Below are 19,280 nucleotides of genomic sequence, written 5' to 3' on the forward strand. Positions count from 1 at the left end.
CCAAAACTACACACAGGTAGAGGTGAGAGCCCTGCAGAGCAGAGCGGAGCCATTCCCTCCTTTGACCGGCTGTTCCCGGAGGCAGAAGATGATTTTCCGCCGCCGGTTCTGCCCGGGCGGCGCCTGCGGGCTCCCGCTGGCCCGGCGGCGCTGCCCGGCCCCGCCATGGCGGCCCCGGCGGCGCTGCCCGGCTCCAAGATGGCGCCCGCGGCGGGCGGGACTTCCCGCGGTCGAGGGCGGGCGGCGCAGCCGCGATGGTGGCGGCGTGAGGCGGCGGGGCCGGCGGCTGCTCCTGCCCTCCGCGCGGCCCGGGCCGGGCATGGAAGTGGAGAAGATGGATGAGAATGAATGGAAGTACCACGGGGAAGGCAACCAGAGCCTCGTCGTCTCACACTGCCAGGTACGGGGCAGCCCCGAGCCGGGCCCGCGTGACGGGGGCGGCCCGGCGGGAGCGGCCGCTCGGCCCCGGCGCCCGCCCTCGCTGCTTTCTTTGCCGGAGCAGTTTTCTGTCCCGGGGTGATCGGGCCCGTCCCGTGGGGAGGATGAGCCGGCGTTTCCCCGGGCCTCCGTCACGGCCGGCAAGGATGGGAGGGAGAGCAGCCGGTGGCCGGGCAGCTGCCGCCTGGAGATGGGAGCTGTGGGAAAAAGTGCTAAAAATTCGTCTTTTCCACCATCATTCCCGGGTGTGGGTGATGTGACAGGAGAAAGCGAGCTGCTGAAGGCGTGTTTTTCCCTTTGTCACCGACTGTGGCTCGGTGAGGAGTTTGAGCCCTCGCTGCAGTGCTGAGCCGGGCTCCCCACTCTGACTGAGGTTTTTGGCTTTGCCACGGAGCTGCCGTGCTGTGACCCCGCCGGGCACTTCATCCCCATTCTCCCGTGTACCTGTTGGGCTGGTTTTTTGTTTTGTTGATTTTTCCCCCTTTTTGTCTGGTTTTTTTTTTTTTTTTTTTTTTTTTTTTTTTTTTTTTTTTTTTTTTTTGGGTGGGAGGGGGATGGAGGTGTATTTTATTAAAAAATACCAGTAAAATAGATTCAGCACTTGAAGCAGTAATGATTAAACAAAGCTGAATCCAATCAAGCAGACTCTCTGTCAGTTTATGCTGACAGTGTATTCATGCCCCCCTTGCGTGTGCATTATTTACTTAATACAATGGGATACATGCCCCTTAAAGGAGTTTATTCCTTTTCTAAAATGTGCCTGTGGCCGTGTTTGTGCTTTAAAGATGTATTTGTATTTTAGTTTAAAAGCTGGTATGGATTTGCCACAGAATGTTCTTGATGACTCATAGATCAAAACTCAGCAAAACCAGAATGTTGAAATGTAGGATTTTTGTAGAAAAAGATCTATAATAGGAGTTGAATCTTGAAAATAATGTTTTAAAATTATGTCTAAATGAATGACTGAAAAGAATGGATTATTTTAGTGTCTGTTTTCTGTGTTATAAGTATGAATTAGATGTAAAATATTAACAAATACCAAGCCTGAGAAAATGCTAGAAATCTTGTGGTGCTCTCCAAACTTTAGGAGGGCACTTCTGTGGCTCTGGCTTTTTTCCCCTGTTTTTCTTGATATCAAATACTATTTAAAAGCAATTTTTATGGAAGAAGAACATGTGTGATTTTGTTTCCTGTCACATTGAACTTTGAAAAAGGCAGTGTAGAAACTTCTCAGTCACTGGATGACGGGAACCAGGATAAATAATGGATTATTAGTGATGTAATTGTGATTATCTTTAAAGATGTGGAAAGTGAGGAAGTCAGCCAGTGATTCAGAGTAGCTGCTGAGCGTGCCAGTTCTCTTTTTAACAAGATGCTAAAACTTTTTAGAGTGAAAGTGAAATAGATACAATTTTTCCTTTATAGACAACTTTGAAACAGGAGAGCTTACATTTTGGATCTTTGTGTCTATTGATGACAAGGTCTGGTAAACCTGAAGCCTATAAATACTGTTTAGATGTTAATTGTAACTTTGTGTCTCTTAGGAACAGGATATGCTTGCACCATTAATCATCGTGCTTGTGATCTGGTGTTAAGTTATTCTCAGGTTTGTGTGGAGGGATCAGCAGCACAGCTGAGACATTTTGACTGTTCTCACTTCATCCTGTAGCTTCCCAGTTCATGTTTTTTGTGTATCAGTGCAGGAGGAAGGGACAGGGGTCTGGTGGTGGTGGGAGAGACGTGCATGGATGCTCAGATACAAGTGAGAGGCCACATTGGAGCCGTGCATGTGCTTGTGGTTCCCATGTTCTGATGTGGTGTTTTGAAATGTGGAGAGAAAGCTGCTCCCTGCCCTCTCTGTGTCTAAGCCTCTCTTCCTTGCTTTTGGAAAATTTGAGAAGTTTTACTTTTTAAACTACAACAAAAAAGTGAATCCCTGTCCTTTTGGAGAAGGGGGCATGAGCTGCTTGGCCTGTCCCAAAATGAGGTCTGGGCTGTTGTGTTTGAGCTGCTGATAACAGCAGTGTGGGCTGGGTGGGCAGCCTGGCTGGACCCTCCTGCTGCAGCCTGTGGGGCTGTGCTGGCCTGGGCATGGACAGGGCTGTGGGGCCGTGCTGTCACAGGGAGCTCTCCTGTGTTTAGGGCTCTGCTCAGTTCTGGGCATGGACAGGGCTGTGGGGCTGTGCTGTCACAGGGAGCTCTCCTGTGCCCAAGGCTCTGCTCAGTTCCTGGGCATGGACAGGGCTGTGGGGCCCTGCTGTCACAGGGAGCTCTCCTGTGTTTAGGGCTCTGCTCAGTTCCTGGGCATGGACAGGGCTGTGGGGCCGTGCTGTCACAGGGAGCTCTCCTGGGCATGGACAGGGCTGTGGGGCTGTGCTGTCACAGGGAGCTCTCCTGTGCCCAAGGCTCTGCTCAGTTCTGGGCATGGACAGGGCTGTGGGGCCGTGCTGTCACAGGGAGCTCTCCTGTGTTTAGGGCTCTGCTCAGTTCCTGGGCATGGACAGGGCTGTGGGGCTGTGCTGTCACAGGGAGCTCTCCCATGCTTAGGGCTCTGCTCAGTTCCTGGGCATGGACAGGGCTGTGGGGCCGTGCTGTCACAGGGAGCTCTCCTGTGTTTAGGGCTCTGCTCAGTTCCTGGGCATGGGCAGGGCTGTGGGGCCCTGCTGTCACAGGGAGCTCTCCTGTGCCCAAGGCTCTGCTCAGTTCTGGGCATGGGCAGGGCTGTGGGGCCCTGCTGTCACAGGGAGCTCTCCTGTGCCTGGGGCTCTGCTCAGTTCTGGGCATGGGCAGGGCTGTGGGGCCCTGCTGTCACAGGGAGCTCTCCTGTGTTTAGGGCTCTGCTCAGTTCTGGGCATGGACAGGGCTGTGGGGCCTGTGCTGTCACTGGGAGCTCTCCTGTGCCCAAAGCTCTGCTCAGTTCCTGGGCATGGACAGGGCTGTGGGGGCTGTGCTGTCACAGGGAGCTCTCCTGTGCCCAAGGCTCTGCTCAGTTCCTGGGCATGGACAGGGCTGTGGGGCCCTGCTGTCACAGGGAGCTCTCCTGTGCCCAAGGCTCTGCTCAGTTCCTGGGGCTGCTCCATTCCCTGTAGGTGCCCTTTAAGACATGAATGTAATGCATTGTTAATCCAGAGAGTACCAAATGAAAAAGTTGGTCATGGAAAAGTCACATGGCCAGCACACAGCTCTGCTGGCAGGAGCTGATAAGGCCTGGACACTGGTGACATGCAGCCACTTTCCAGCTTTGTCTGGCACTGGGATGTGCTGGCATCCTATGGAATGGCTCTGTTCTTTCCATGAAAGTGCTGTCAGTGCTCTCTGTGCTTTTTCCTCTTGCTGGTTATTAATCCTGCAGGATGTAACAGTGACAGCAATCTCACTGTGTGCTGAAATCACTGCAAGTGCATCTCTGCTCCCTGTCCCTCCAGTGCAGGCACGGCATGGGCTGTTCAATGCATCTCTTCTTACAGTGGTAGCTTTACAGAGTTACTTTAATTACTTTGGCAGCATTTAGGCAGTGATCCGGGGAGTGAAGGTGGAATGCCTGCCCAGCATTTCCAGTTCCCATTGTTATCACTGGAGCTCTGTGCTTGATGAGCACTCAAACTTCTGCTTTCATGAGTTTTTAAAGTTTCAGTTCTGGAGAATCTGAAGTTCCTGAAGATGTACAGAACTATGGTACAAATGTCTCTGGTAGTCAGGCTTTTCCTTTTGGTTTTTATTGAAGCTGTGAATGAATTAATTCAAATTGAAACTGACTTGTGGTCAAAAGGCCTTTGTGTAGTCTTGCAGTCTGCTGAAGTGCTAGAATGATCAGACAGCTTTGCTACCTCATGGTTCTAGTGTGAAATACAGCTGGTAACAGTGAGGTGTTGGTGAGACATCTGTGCTGCAGGACAGATACAGGTACAGCTCCACAAACCCTCAGCCAAGCACCATCACAGCCATCCAGGTGCTTTAGAAAGGAGGTTTCTTTTTCACAGAGTTTTTTAGTGGAGAGTCACTCCTTCTGCTTCAAATTTGGCTTCAGGTTTTATTAGAAAGAGAGCAAAGCAGTGCTTTCCCTCCTGCTCCCTCCTCCTGAGCAGCAGAGAGGGCTCAGAGGAGCTGCTGTAGTGCTGTTATCTCCTGGTTAGCTGTTGTGTCTTTCTGCAGCACAGATCAGAGCTGGAAATCCTCCTCTGGAGTTCTGCACTTGGGTCAGTTGTTTGCTCTTATGGGACACTTAACACTTCATTTCAAAAGGCTTCAGGAGATGTTTGTAGAAAGCAGTGTAAGCAGCTCTAGGAGTAATAACTTGGATTTCCTTCTGCTGTTGAAACATGTGCTGGTAGTCTGCAGTAGCTGCTGTATGACATGGAGTATGTACATTCCTCCTGGCCTGTTTGACTTCTTGTGTGTTGGGATATTGTGCTAACCAAAAGCCTCATTTTGAAATACATTTGAACATTAAACTTGTGTTTCAGGGTGAGTTTGGGGAAGTGGAAAATAGGAGGCTTTTTCCCCCAGCTTGGTTTTTATTCAGTGAGATGGTCTAGAACAACCTTGTCATGTTGTTGCAAAAGGTTGTGGTTTATGGCTTCAGATGCCTGGATTGTTCATCTGCTGTGTGTCTTGGAATGTTTCCAGCTCCAGCAGATTTCTTTGGGTTTGGTACAGGACTTAGGAAATGCATGAACCATCTCCAGAGCATCTGTGAGCTTACAGGTAGGAAGGGGAAAGGAGGGGGGATGGAGAAGGTGAGGGAAGCAGCTGAGGAGTCTGGATGAGGGAGTCAAGGCAGGTAGTGAAGCTCACAGAAGATTCTCAAATTTGTGCCTGTATTAAACAAATAATGTCTCTTCTCTGTGATGTTTATTTTCCCTTCAGGACCTGTGGTGAAGATGGAGGATGTCCAGTGCTGCTTTAGAAGGATCTTTCTTGTGCTGGCTGCAGTGAGCAGGGACAGGAGGGATCTGGTGTTTCAGCAGCAGCCTCTGCTCTCACTGTGTCTGCAGCTGCCTCTGCTGGCACCTGCATTGTGGTGGCTGCACATCTGCAGAGAGGGGTTGGCTTTGGGGCTTTGCAGTAACTCTGAGAAAGGGATTTGTGGCAAATCAAGGTAGATAATTGTTCCTCATAGTGCCTTTGCATTATGAAAGAGTTTTTCTGTGGCTGTTGGTTGTTTTGTTTCTAAGAGTAATGACAAGTTCATCTCTGTTGCAATGAACTGACTTGAGGAGAGGACAGGATTGTGTGTTTAGACAGAAGGGTGTTGCTGAAAGAGTGGAAAGCTTCTGGTTGGAATGCCTGAATTATGTGCAGCTTTCCTCTGCTCTTGTTTGGCAGAAAGGGATGATGCTGGTCATTACTTGCTGTCTTGTTGAGAGAATCTTCTTAAGGTGCTTTTTGTGATGATGTCATTTTGTACAAGGCCCAGAACTTGTGTGGCCTGTTTCTTCTCTTGTTTTTCTGTGTGGAGCTGCCTGAATCTGTTTTGTGCTATTGGAGTTTGTGTAAGTACTGATGCCCCCCCAAACTTCTGAATTGTTCCTGAAAAAATCCAGATCCCTGACTAGAAAGCAAATTTTTTTTTCAGTTGTGTTCTGTTTTCTGTTCAGTTGTGTTCTGATTGTTTTTTCTTTTCATTAATATCTATAAATGTCTTGATTTCATGAAAATATAGAACAGGCTGATTATTTCTGTATTAAAGAATCTTCAGTTAGGGAAATTTTGCTGTTCCTGTGGATATAAATACAATAGTTTATTAATAGTGGCCTTCTCTGAATATTGCTCTGATTAAATATGGCCACATTCTGGTCTCTTGGTTCTTTTACAGAAAGATATTACCAGAAAAAGTAAAATGCAAACTGCATTTATTGAATTTTAATTTGACTAATTGGGAAAAGCACAGTTATGGTAAGACTTGAACTTAAACATCTTTGTCTCCTTGATGAGATTTTGGTGTTTACATTCCAAACCTGTGCTGATTCCTGCTTCTGATGCATTTGGCAATCAGGTAATGTAGGGAGGAGTTCTGCATCTGATTCTGTAGAATTTTCTGTCTCTTTTGTTTGATGTTTGGATTTAGTTTTTTATTTTTTTAATTTCATAAGGCATTTCTTTGACCTGCACTCTCCAGCATTGTTGTTTTTTTGGGTGTGTGCACATCTCAGCAGTGTCTAACAAAACAGTGTTTAACAAAACCCCCACACCTGCACACCTTTTGCCTACTTAGACAAAGGACAGGAGGACAGCTTGATGACTGAAGGTAATACTCCTTCTTTCTTAGCTGATTTTTTAGCATTTTATTTAGTTATTCTAAACAAGGAGAGGAGCTTCTGCCCAAATTGACTGAAGCAGCTCTGAAAACCAGTTGAAAAAGCCAAGTGTGTAATCAGGGTGTGTCATGAGTGAAAAGAGAGGAAGAGATGCCTGTCCTGCTGGGAACAGCAGTGAAGTTTGTATGAACAGAGGGCAATCCCCAGGCTGAGGTGGAATTTGGGAACCTTTGTGACACCTGCATTAAATAGGATTCCTTGCATTGACCTTGGCTAATTGATATTTTCATGCACATCTATGGTCAATGGATAAAAAAAAGAGACAGTTTGTATTTGTTTGTGTTTAATTCTTTGGCTAAACAGGTACAATGTGACTGTGGATGCCATAACTGATTGACCCAACTCTACTTGAGTACAATCTACAAAGGTTTGACCATAAACAATTAAAAGTTGAAAGTACTTCCAGTTCTGTGAATTAGCTGTGAAGCTTTTTATTGACACACACTTCTCCAAAGTTATTAGATTGAGTCAACATCAAGGAATTTTAATTCTGTATCAGGATTTCAATTCAGTATTGTACCAGAGGTTAAATTTAAATTTTTCTTGTGTTTCCCAGGTTTCTGCAGTGCAAGGATGCTCTGAGTGCAGAGTGGTTCAGTGCCTTCATGGAGTGCAAGGGAAGGTGGCACTGGGTGGCAGGGCTGAATGTGGAGAGGAGAGAGAGCAGAAAAGCAGCAATTGAAACTTTTCTTATAGCAGTGCCTTAAGTTCTGTAGATGCAGATGGGGAAGCACAGCCTGAGTGTGGATGGAGCTGGGAGACAGAAGCTGTGCCCCAGCACTAATCCCCAATGGCAGCAATCCTTTCACTGCAGCAGCAGCAGCACCTCTCTCCTCCCTGCAGGATACTTACTTATTTCAGAGGTGCTCTCTTTTTGCTAATAATGAGTGTTGGAGCACACTTGTCTTTTGGTGACCTTCTTTGGAAATTCAGACTCTACTGTGGGTCAATTTTTTTCTTTATTTTGTGTGACTTTTGAGAATGCTGAAGGCTATATCATTAAAATGTAAAACCAATCCCAGTTTTGCAGTCAAGCTCAGGAGATCATTAGCCTTGATTAAAAATGATCTGGTTTTTTTTCTGGTTGGGTTCAGTGCTGGATCAAACTTGAATGAGTTCCTTTTGCAGTTGAGATCAAGTTGTTATCTCAAAAATATTTCTTTTGTGTGTGTAACAAGTGCTTGCAATGCAGTGCTGGAGTTTCTGTGCCTTTTCTGTATCTGCCCTCACTGACAGCAGCTGTGGGCTGGGTAAAGCAGCCTGGCTGACCCAAAGCCGTGCAGGAGTGCTCTAAGAACCTGCTTTATTCACTCTTTTGGCTCTTCCTCCCTCCCAGCTGTTCAGTGGATGTGTCTGTGACAAGGAATGAAGTGTCAGGGAGGTGTCCTGGCCTCCTTCAAGTGTCCCCCCTGTCCTGCTTTTTTTGGGAAGGAGCAGTCACTGGTTCTGCATGAGCACAAGGTGGCTTAGGTGCCTTCTGCTTGGCTTCTTCTGGATGCTGAGGATTATTCACTTGTTCTAGCTGCCCATTTAATTATTTAACTCCATTCTGATCCCTTTTACTGTTTGACTCTGTATTTCCTGCCCCCATTAATAATTTCCTGCAATGCCTGCTTTCCCCTGCATGCCATCAGATGGCTTGGCAGCCTAAAGCTGGGGTGAGTGTGCTGCTGATAGAGGGGGTGTGTTTTTGTGTTCTGATTGCTGCAACTCACCTGTCTGACAGATGGATGAGGCATTTCACGTGCTTTTAAATGTCAAAGAGCATTTTTCCTTGTTTCCATGTGCTGTGCTACCCAGGCAGTGCCAGTGCACACTGAGGGCCAGGCATCAATGGCTTTATTCATCCTGCTCTCTGTCTGGTGTGTTTGCACCTCATAGCAGTGGCTCTATCACTTGATATCGTTTCAGGTGCTCTTATTGCTGCTGTGGCTGAAGGGCAGACATTTCCTTCTCACTCTTGCAGAGTGCAATCATTAAATTCTCTCAGAATTGGTACCATCTGTGCATTGCAAGGTTATAGAGGCTTAGCTATAAAGTGAAACCTGAGGTAGTGCTTGACTCTCACGGGAATCAAGATCATAACCAAGCAGGAAAATAAATTGTAATGAGCACCTGAAGCCTGATGCAAGCTGTGAGCTGTGTGCTAAAGCAAACAAGTGTCATGGGGGGTTGGCTTTCAATTAAGGGTTTGCCATATTGAATGGTGCAAAGCCAGATGCCATGCCAGAAATCCTTTATTCATGTTAAGAAATAAAACCATTGTTCTTCAAGGACTCCTGTGCTAAATAAAAGAGTATTGTTCCTATTTCTGAATGCTTCTTTGCACTATGTGTGAGCAATTGCTAAACTTCCTCCATACTGGCAGGAAATGTAGCTTTCCTCACTTTGTTTTGTGTGATCTTATCCACCTTGTGTAGAACAAAACTCAGTTGGAAAACAATTGTGAATGATGCTACCAGTGTATTTCATTCAAAAGCTGCAAAATTTTCTAGTCCTTAGTTTGTTTCCATCTCTCCTAACCCTTCACATTGCACAGCACACTGACCCTGGATGGAGAGACCTTTAAAATATCTTGTGTTGAGTGCCATGAAGGTAAGCTTTGGCTGAAGTGCCTGGGCACCGTGGTGGGCATGTTTCCACTGAGTTCCACCATTTCTCAGAAGGACAAACTCTCCCTGTCACTTCCTTTTCTGAGATGTGAAGATAACACTTCTTTGTCCATTTTTCTCCTTCCCAGAAGTTGCATTTTCTGAATAGAAAACCATTGTTTTCTGTTCAAACCCCTGAAACTAGAATTGGAATTGAAGGGGTTGTGAGATGTAGATTTGAAATAAAAAAAAGTCAGAATAATTTTTTTGTTGAGAAATAGTGCATGCAGCTGCAGTGTGCCACTGCAGGAATAGCTTAATATCAGCTAAACAATTCCATAGTTCACGGTGAGCACCCTTGGAACTGTCAGTAATCAATATTTGCATATCAGTGTGTTCAGTTTGCCTCCCTCCCTTGGACTGACAATCAGAATGTGCTTTCTGTAGGTGCCATTGCTGCAGGTTGTTGTAAACCCACAATGATTGGGTGGCACTGAACAACCACAGGGGTAGCTCTGGCATCCTTGGAGCTGAGCTTGGTAAGTGCTTGGTAGCTCTTCAGGGTCAGCAAAACAGTGAATTAAATAACCAGGTGTAAAGAAATTCAGAGCCTTTACAGACACTATTTTCTCCAAAAGTGTTTGACTTTGTATCTTCATCTCCTTTGGCAGAGGCTGGTGGTGGTGTGTGAAATTAGTTGCAAAAAATAGCAGGGTAAGAATTGTAGAGAAGATTTGTTACCAGTCTTGGAGAGTGTTTCACCCCGTGTTTATAATTGGAAACTTGTGACTTTAATATGCACAACTTTTAAAGAAAGATGGGTTCAGTTACTCTGTTTCTGTATTTTGGGCCTTTTGAAGCAGCAGGTAGGTAACTTTGTCATGTGAAATTGCAAACAGAGCCTGCAAAGACACGGGTGAGTTTTTAGATGCCAGAATTTATGAGGTGTTGTGGAGTGAGGGGGATGATGGCTGTGGGAAGGGGGTGCAGTTCCTTTTGGGAATTAAAAAGTTGCATCTCAGTCTTGTTCTCTCCCAGTGGATCTTGCATTTGTGAGCCCAAGGTGGGAACAGAGGAGATGAGAATCTGCTCCAGTTGGGAAGGAGATGTCAGAGCAGGGCTGTGCCTCCAGACAAAAGCAGTTAATGTGATCTGCTCAGAATAATAACAGAGTCATAACAAATGACGTGAACCTGCTTATTTGGAGAAGGAGCAGCTGATGTTTCCCAGGCTTTGTGTTTGGACAGGCTAATTCTTTGTGTTTTTGTACAGAAACTTATTCTAAACCTGAGTGAGCAGAGGGAAAACACACATCTTTCTGTATATCTAAGCACTTTTATCAGCAGTTGAGCTAATTTTAATTTTTCCTATTTCTTTCACTGCCACCAACTCTTATCTAGATTTTTGTTACTCATGTAGCAAGAGACCTGAAAAAAACCATGACGCACACGAGGTTGTTCCCTGAGGGGGAATATCAAGATTATAGATTTGCCCCAGTTGTGTTTAACTTTTCAAAACTCTCCAGTTCAGGAGGCCTGCATTTTATGTTAGTGAGGTCATAGAATAAGGTCATTATCAAGCACCAAGCTGTACAGAAACAAATGTAAGCTTTTATCCTGGTTTCATAATTCTGCTGTCTAATCCAAAGTACCTGGATTGATTCCAGTCATATTTTGGCCGAGCTACCAAGGATTACTTTATTTTTTGGATTTTATTGAGTAAGATTAATATAATAGCTGTAGTAACTGCTCTAGAGAATAAAAATTCTTACAGGTAAGCTTTTGGGGACCAGGCCCAGGACACAGGAGGACAAGAGCTGTGTGTGCCACCGATTTTGGGCATTTTCACAGCTCCTTCTCTCCTTAACTTGGTTCTGCTCTAACCCCAGCAATTGTTTGCTGCTGGGTGTTAGAGGTGTTTGCCTTTCTTGGTGGGGCTGTAACTGCAAACAAACACAAACTGCTGTGCTTTGGGATGGAGCTGCCCCAACACCTCCGGTTACATCACCCCCTGCCCAGCCTGTGGAAGTGCTTTAGAGACACAAGTTTTGTATCCTCGTTGCTGGTGTTTGTTTTCAGTTTTCCATAACAATTGGGAAGGGTTGTTGTTGTTGTAGCCTAGTAGGGCCTGGAGCCGCTGAGAACATTGTTATTGCCATCAAGCTGCTCTGCTCCCATCTGAGAGTTGTCCTTAAATTCCTTATTTGAGAGCGAGAGCTGCACTGTGTGATGTTCTGATGGGTGGGTTATTTTTAGTCTTTTGTCACTAAATGGAGACTGAACATATGCAGGGATAAAAAAAAAATTGTAGAGAATTCTTCCTTTGAATTCATTATTTTTCTAACTTATCTTACATCAAAAGATATGAAGCCTTTTAATGTTGTATGTGTTACATTTGCCTACATCCATGCACTGTCTCTTTTTTTCTCCTTTGCTTGCAGCCTGCTTTTTTCATCTTTTTATCTCTCTGGGGCTGTTGCCCAGCTCACTGAATGCCCTGCTGGTGCCAGGGGCCTCTGTGAGCCCTCCCCTGTTTGAGGAGAAGGAAATGCAGGGAGCATCAGGATCTAGCTGAGCTGATTCTCCAAGCACTGAGGAGTAGTGGCAGCCTCCTCAGAGATCCATTCCCTTTGGAATTTGGGTCATTCTTGTGCATGCAGATAACTATGGCACATATTTGATGTTCAGTCTGTAAATATAAAAAAATTGAAGGCATTTTAAGATAACTGAGAAAAAAACCTCATGGCAACAACCACCCACAATATTTCCAAGTAAAGAATCAGCCAAGTGAATCAGAAATGCAATAGCATGAAAAATGTGGGCCAATATTTTTGGTGGTGATACTTCTGAAGCTGTTGGCACCTGTGGCACCTGATGGATTAACCCTGGTGCTGTGGAACTGCTATTGAAATGCACAAAGGGATGTAGCTGGCTGGAAACTTGCCTCAAAATAGGAAAGAAGTGTTTGGAGGTTTTTTTGATGTTTGGTTTTGGGGTGGGTTTTTGTTTGTTTGGTGATGGTTTTGTGTTTTTATTTCCTCTAATCATGTAATAGTCTTACTGAAATGTGGTCTGGGCTGGCTGGTCTGAGTGCATCTGTGAAGTTTGTTTGAACAGTGCTGGGTTTCCTTTTGACATCTGTAGGCCAGCAGCACGTTCTTCTTTTGCCATATGTAATTCTGGTCCTTTTGCCAAATCAGAAATCTTTTGCTGATGAACAAATACTGTCCTGAGTCAGGTTTTCCAGAGCACTGCTTGGAATCATGGCTGGGAACTGATTAAAAGATAAATATCTACACTAGCCTTGGAAGATTACAGAATCATGTTTCTCAATGGATTAGAAGTGATAATCAGATCACTCCATCACTGATCCACTTACTAATGAATAATTAAAGCAGGAGACCCAGATGGTTGGAGCACTGTAAGAAGAACACAGTGCACACAGAGCCAGGGCTCAGCAGCCTGGGCTCACCATGACAGAGGAGAGGAAGTGTCACCAGGCATCCTGGCCAATCCAGGGGGCTGTAATTCCCACTCTGCTGGCATCTCCTTTGCTCTTGGGGCACTCATCTTGCAGGGCAAATCAAACTAACAGCAAAGTATCCTTTCATGTGAGAGTGTTTTCCAGCTGTTGTGGTGGGTGAGGCTTTAGAGATCTGGAAGGGGCCTTGTCTGGCTTTCAGTGGCAATGTCTGAGCCTGGACCCAGTTTTGTTATTGCTTTGGATGCCACATTGTCATTAGTTGTGCTTGTTTCCTCTTTCTCTCCATGTTAGTAATTAGAGATATCTGCAGCTCTGTCCCTGAGCCCTTGCACAAACAGCTTTCAGCTCTGAAACATGGAACAGATCTGGAGCTGTCATGCTATGGGGAGTTTTTTAATGGCAAATCATTTGGAAGGGAAAAAGCTTGGATTCCATAAACCAGACATTTTGTCTGCATTGTCTTTGTCAGCAAATCTGAATGTACTTCTGTGGGAGTGCTTTAAATGGATTTAATCCTTTTTGTGTGTCTTGGGAAGGCCCAAATGGAGACAGACTGGCTGAGAGGTAACTCTGGAAAACAGAGTTTGTCTCTACCTTCTGGGGTGCCCAGTTGTTGGTATAGTACCCATTGTACCTGGATAGGCTGAACTGCATCCATATTTACAGTGGAAGGAAATATCTCTAATATCAGCTATTTAGGCAGACCAGAGGCAGGGCTGTGTGTTGCCTTTTAAGGCCTTAACCCTGTGTCAAACTTTGATTTTAATTTGTAACGTGTCAAGCTTTTTGAATTGTTACAAAATTGACAACAATTGTAAAAATGACAAAAAATTAGTGAGTTTTTCTATGGTTTTAAGGCAAAACATTTGGAAGCCTGCTATATTTGTTCCTGTGTTGTGTATTTACTCCACAGCAGGGTTTGGTTTAGGGCTAAGTTCAGCTGTGTAGCTGCTGCTGGTAACTTGTGTGTCCTTACTCATTTGTGATGCCCTGCTGATGCAGTGAGTGCAATGGGCCTTGTGTCCCTTTTGGGGAGCTCTGGTGCACACAGCCAGGGTGGGGTGTTTGTGGCTCCATTGAGCTTTCCCAGGTTCTCAGGGCAGTGCTGCAGGCTGGGGGAGCATTTCCCTGCTGTGCTCAGGGAATGCAGAGTGGCTGCCTCCAACTGATGGCAGAGCTGGCAGCAGCCATTGCTGCGTTTGATTTCGAGTGAAACAACCACCTAAAATGTGCTTTTCTGTTTGGTTTTTTCCCTTAATTTCTCAGAGGGGTGCACTGGGCAGTCAGACAATGGTGGTGTTTATAATTGCTAATGGATCCCTGTTCTTTGCTGTTTTCCTCAGCGCTGTGTGGTGCTACGGTTCCTGAAGTCCCCCCCCAACCAGAACAAGGTAAGATTTAAACCTGTCCTGAATGCCCTTGGGTAAGCTAATAGCCAGGGTGAGGAGAAACCAGAAACCTGTGAAAGAGCTGTGGCTGGCAGGGGTAAGAACAAATGAATGTTTTGAAATGTGCCTGTGTTTCAGGGGCTTTGGCAACAGGAGGAAATCTGAGGTTGCCTTATGTAACTGGGCTGATGTGAGTGCTGATAGCACGGGCTGTGTGTGGGGCAGAGGGCAGAGCTTGCAGGGTAAATGTTCCAAATCCACCTGGGGGAGCCCAGGGATGCTGAGCAAGAAAGGAATTTTCCTGGCTGTGGGCAGGAGGGACAGAACAGGAGCTGCACACACTGGTGCCACGGTCAGGGGCTGCTGTTCAGCACCTGTTCAGGAGCTCAAAAGCCATGGAATGGGAGCAAACACACGAAATGTTGGCAGCAAACCTTTGTCAGTGAGTGACTGAGTGTCCCAGCTGGGACAATCTCCCAGTTCTTCCATGGTACAATAAGGTTTTGCTGCTTGAGAAGGAGCTGAAGTGAGTTACTTTAGATTTCTTTTAACAGGGATAAAAAAATGATCAAAACCCAAAGATGGAGCATAAACACAGCGTTCCAAGGAAGAAAAATGAGAAAAGAGAGCACAAGGTTCAAATTGTTTCATTTTCTCAGTTGAGAGGAGTCTTTAGGGTGTGTTACCTGGGAGATGCAGGGCTGGAGTTGCAGCAGCCCTGAACCTTGGCTGTGTGAGGCACAGGGACATCCTGAAAGCAGTGGGCCCTGCTGGGAACTGCTGTGTGCCTCATTTTGGAAAAAAGAAACAAGGATGAATGTAAAATAAACACCTAGGAAGGACATTTTATTGCTTTAAATCAGGGAGATAAATGTGAAAAGCATCCAGTTTCACAAGGGACAAGTTGCTAAAGCAGAGGAAGGCAAAATTGGTGAACACAGCATATGTATCAGTTATTTGATGGTCTTTCTGCTGCTACTTAACTTGATAAAAGGTCTGGTAAAACCAGAGTATGATTCAAGTAGATTTTTGAGCTGCTTATATTGGCAGGATTTCAAAAATGTATCTTGTGCTTTGGTAGCAGCCCAAGATAATAATGTTTAGTGTTAACAAGAGCAGTGATGAGTCCAGAGCACCACAAGAAAGGAAACAGTGCTTATCTCAACTTTTAGTATAGCAGGAGAGGACTGGACTACAACTTGGTGTAAAAAGTCAGTCTGCTGGAGTTTATTTAAGAAAACAGAACACTGAATGCCTGCCCCTTTTCCTTGCTAGTTTTCCATTTTTTTTATTTTAACTTCAAAGAGATTGTTGCACAGTAATTGTATTTAACAAATTGTCGGAGTGTGAGAGTCACAGAGGAAGGCAGGAGGTGACTTTTGAGTTTCCACAGCACTGGGGCTGGGCAGTGCAGCTGGAATTGATTCCAGGGCTGCATTTGGGGAGAGCTGGCTCCAGCTCTGCACTTGCATTGGGAGTGTGTGGACTGGTGATGCACAATTCCCTCTAAACAGAAGGTTTTGTAATTTGAATATATTTACTTATTCTGGTGATTGATTTTTTTAAAGGGCCATTTTTCCTTGGAGCAGAACAGAATAAATATTTTATCATCAGATCAGTAAACAAAGCCTGGAGAATCAGTTTTGGGATAAACTTGCACATAGCAAGAACGACAGGGAAAATGTTTTGGTTTATTTTTTTAGGAATAATCTGTATTCCTGACTTAAACAAAGTGAGTTAGGTTCAGAAATGTTCTGTTCTGTCTGTGCATGACATCACAGGTCATCCAAGGTAAACAATGCTGAAGGAAGCAGTTCAAGCAAAATATTTTCTAATAATACACACACTGAAATTCAGATGTGAACAAATAGCTCTCAGTCTCTTCTGCTTAACTCCTTTGGGAAGGGTAAAGAAGTCTGGATGCTGCTTTGTACATTTAATTATCTGTTTAATTATGAATTTGGGATTAGATAATCCAGTAGTTGAACAAGTTGGTATTATTGTGCATTGTAACCTTGTTGTTATGATTGAAAAACTCTCAGTGCAACTGCAGAGCTTGCATTACTTGAATAGAAAGTCAAGTGCCAGCCTCAGGGAGTGCTTTTAATTGCATATTGCTAGGTTAGTGTGTGATCTTCTTCATGAAGGAATTAAAGTTATTGTATAAAGCCTATTTGAGTTTTGGTGAGTGAGCTGGCAGTAATGATGGGTCCTTCCAAAGCTTTTCATCTGAGTGGCTTTTGATGTTAAAAGGTGATGCCCAAGTAGCCTGTTAGTTGTTCTTTGTTTCATTTAGATATAGCAAATATACTTGCTCTTAAAAGACATTTTAAGCTTGATTTATAATTTTATGGTTGTATTGATCTTTTCAGCTGGTGACTATTTCCATGTAGTAAAAGTGACAGCAGTAAATTTTAATGCAATGTTTATTCTCAGTCTGAGAGTCTGTGTGTGAATGTTAACCCCAACCAGACACAAACCTGGGGTGCTGTGTACGTCAGCAAACCAGGCCAGAACCATCTGTGGATGGGAAAGAGCTGAGATTTCTGTTCCTGCTGGGATGGTGTAATGTTCCCTCTCACCAGGCAGGATTTGTGTAGGTTAAGGAAGGGACTTTTGTCATTTGTGTAAGATAAAAAAGGGGCTGTTGTCATTTGGGATTAGTGCTGGATGTGGTCTTTCCTCCTTTCTCTAGGCTATGGCAGTGTCTGGGTGTTGTCCTCTAATATTTTATTTCCTCTTACTCTGCTCTGTTTATATATTTTCCTCCTGCTCTCATTTTTCCTCTTTGGTTTGCTAACATGTACCCAAGTGTTGCACTTTCTTTTCCTCCACTTAATCTTAGTGTGAGGTTTGAAGGGGGTTTGTGTGTGTGTTACAAAAGGACAGAGCAGCTTTGAGGTTCTCTGTTAGGACACTGAAATACCCTGCAGAGAGGCAGAGCGTGCTGAGTGCAGGGAATGGGGAAATGCTGCTGTGCCCTCCTTTGCTGGGCGTGTGTCCAGCTCTCACTGTGCACTTGTCCCTGTCCTGCTTCCAGCTCCCATCAGCTTCCTTTCTGCCTTTTGCCATCTTGTCTCATAGAAACCTTTCCTTATGAAATTACAGAATATCACAGTAGGGTAAGATTTTTCCCAGTGTGGGGCAGGATTTGGGACAGATGGAGAGTTCTGTACCTGTTCATGGCTCAGTCTTTGCAGCTGTTCTCTTCCCAATCTCCAGGATGTGCTTTGTGACACTCCAAGCCTCTTTGCTCTGCAGCTTTGGGCAGCTGGAGTTCTCTGAGCTCTTTTGAGAATAATGGTCAGAGTAGGTGTTGAGCAGTCTCCCTTTGTTCCACCTTTCTCTCCCCTTTGTCTCCTGAAACTAAAGAATCATCTTCTGTGACCATTTTTGTGTGTGTCTGTTTGACTTCAGTGTGCACTGAGCTGCCAAGCCCAGCACTGCAGTTGTTTGTTCAATCACTGACCAGGATGTGTGTGTGTTCTGCAGGGTTCTTGTTGTTATTTTGGAGTTCAGTCACTGCATTTCTGTCTTCCAGACTCCCGAGGAAATACTCCACCATCTGCAAAACATCGTGGACTTTGGAAAACATGTGATGAAGCAGTTCTTTGGGGAGAACTATGTTCACCATGGGGTAAATGATTTGTTTTTGAATAAATGGCTTAGGCATTGTAAACACTGAAGTGTTTGGGGGAGCACAGAGTGCCAGTGAAAGGAACTAACAGGGTTTGCACACAGGAAGCATTGGAGGCAAACAGGAGCCTGTGCTGAGGGGATTGGATTGGACTCAGGGCTTTGGCTGAGGAGAAGTGTGGCCATTGCTCTGCTCTGCAAGAGGGGTGTGTGAGAGAGATTTTTAACTGCAAAACAAGAGGAGAAACCTGGTTCATATAAATTGTTGAGGTTTCTGGGCAGTCAGAGGTCACCCTTCCCTTGCTCTGTTGGTCAGGGCAGCCAGATCTTGTTCACTGAGCACCAGATCAGCTGCACCTGGAGCTGAGTTACACAGCTCTGCCTCAGAAGGGCTGGGATGGGACACATGGGACTTGTCCATGGAAAGGACAAAGTTGTGAAGGTTCCTGCACACACATCAAACTTGCACTGAAAATGCTCTTTGCCATGCATTTATTGAAATCAGTGCTTGGGTTTTATAGAGGAGCAGGTGTGCACAGGCAGTGAGTCAGAGGGAAAGCTGCTGACTGCACACCTCAGTGTGCTTTGTGTAACCCATTGAACTTTGCTGCTCCGTTTCAAGACTCCCAAACTGGGTATTCATTTTTGCATTAAAATGTTTTCTTTTTTGTTCCCCAATAGGAAATTATTCAACTGCCTTTAGACTTTGTAAGACAGCTCTGTTTGAAAATCCAGCCAGAGAGGCCAGGTAAGTGCCAGGGGTGGGATTAGAAAGGGGCTTCCTCAAGCTGTAAAGGATTTTCCTTTGTTCTAAAGTAAAAAAAGCATCACACTATTGAATATAAGACAACTTTTTTTAATATTCAGACAATGATAACTTGAAAATTTGTTGTGGAAAAAATGGAGTCTGTTCTGGAGTGAAAAGTAGTCTGTGATAGCTCTAAAATAGGGAAAGAGATTGGCCCTGTGGTGTCTCATGTTCCCAAAAGTTCCTGAGAATGGCCAGAAACTCCTGCTTTAGCAGAACTCCTTGAAGATAAATACAGTTTTAAATCAAAGTACTGTAGCCAAGTGCTTTGATTCTTTTCATCCAGGAATAAAAAAAGGAATTAATTCACATATAGTGAGCACAGGTCCACAGTGCCAGGAACCAGTGAAGTAAGTAAATAGTGTCTAATAAAAATTAAAAACCCAATGATACTCTGGAAGGGAATGACAGAATTTAGTTTTATTTTTCCAAGTTAACCTTTGTGTGTCCACAGCTGCTGGGGATTGCAGTGTGCTTGTGGGGAAGTGTCCAGGTGCTTCACAGCAATGAATCTCACTGTCCATTTTTAGCAGGAATGTTTTTGAAACCTCATGGATTTTTTTTTCAGTGTTACTCTTCACATAAGCCTGTGTAACATACAAAAGAGCTTCTCTAATAC

The 19,280-nt window shown here is 44.9% G+C and overlaps 1 protein-coding gene across 1 annotated transcript in view; it reads left to right on the forward strand.

The window, feature by feature from the left end:
* The first annotated feature begins 253 nt into the window (after positions 1 to 253).
* IPPK (inositol-pentakisphosphate 2-kinase) overlaps positions 254 to 19,280 on the forward strand; it is a 28,762-nt gene continuing 9,735 nt past the window's right edge. Inside the window, exons 1-4 of the mRNA XM_064723914.1 lie at positions 254 to 400; positions 14,173 to 14,220; positions 17,759 to 17,854; positions 18,535 to 18,601. Of these exons, the coding sequence (XP_064579984.1) occupies positions 320 to 400; positions 14,173 to 14,220; positions 17,759 to 17,854; positions 18,535 to 18,601 (292 nt within the window). The 5' untranslated portion in view covers positions 254 to 319. The remainder of the gene's footprint in view (positions 401 to 14,172; positions 14,221 to 17,758; positions 17,855 to 18,534; positions 18,602 to 19,280) is intronic.

This window comes from Zonotrichia leucophrys, chromosome 12 (genome assembly GCF_028769735.1).
Source record: "Zonotrichia leucophrys gambelii isolate GWCS_2022_RI chromosome 12, RI_Zleu_2.0, whole genome shotgun sequence".
In the NCBI taxonomy this organism is placed as follows: Eukaryota; Metazoa; Chordata; class Aves; order Passeriformes; family Passerellidae; genus Zonotrichia; species Zonotrichia leucophrys.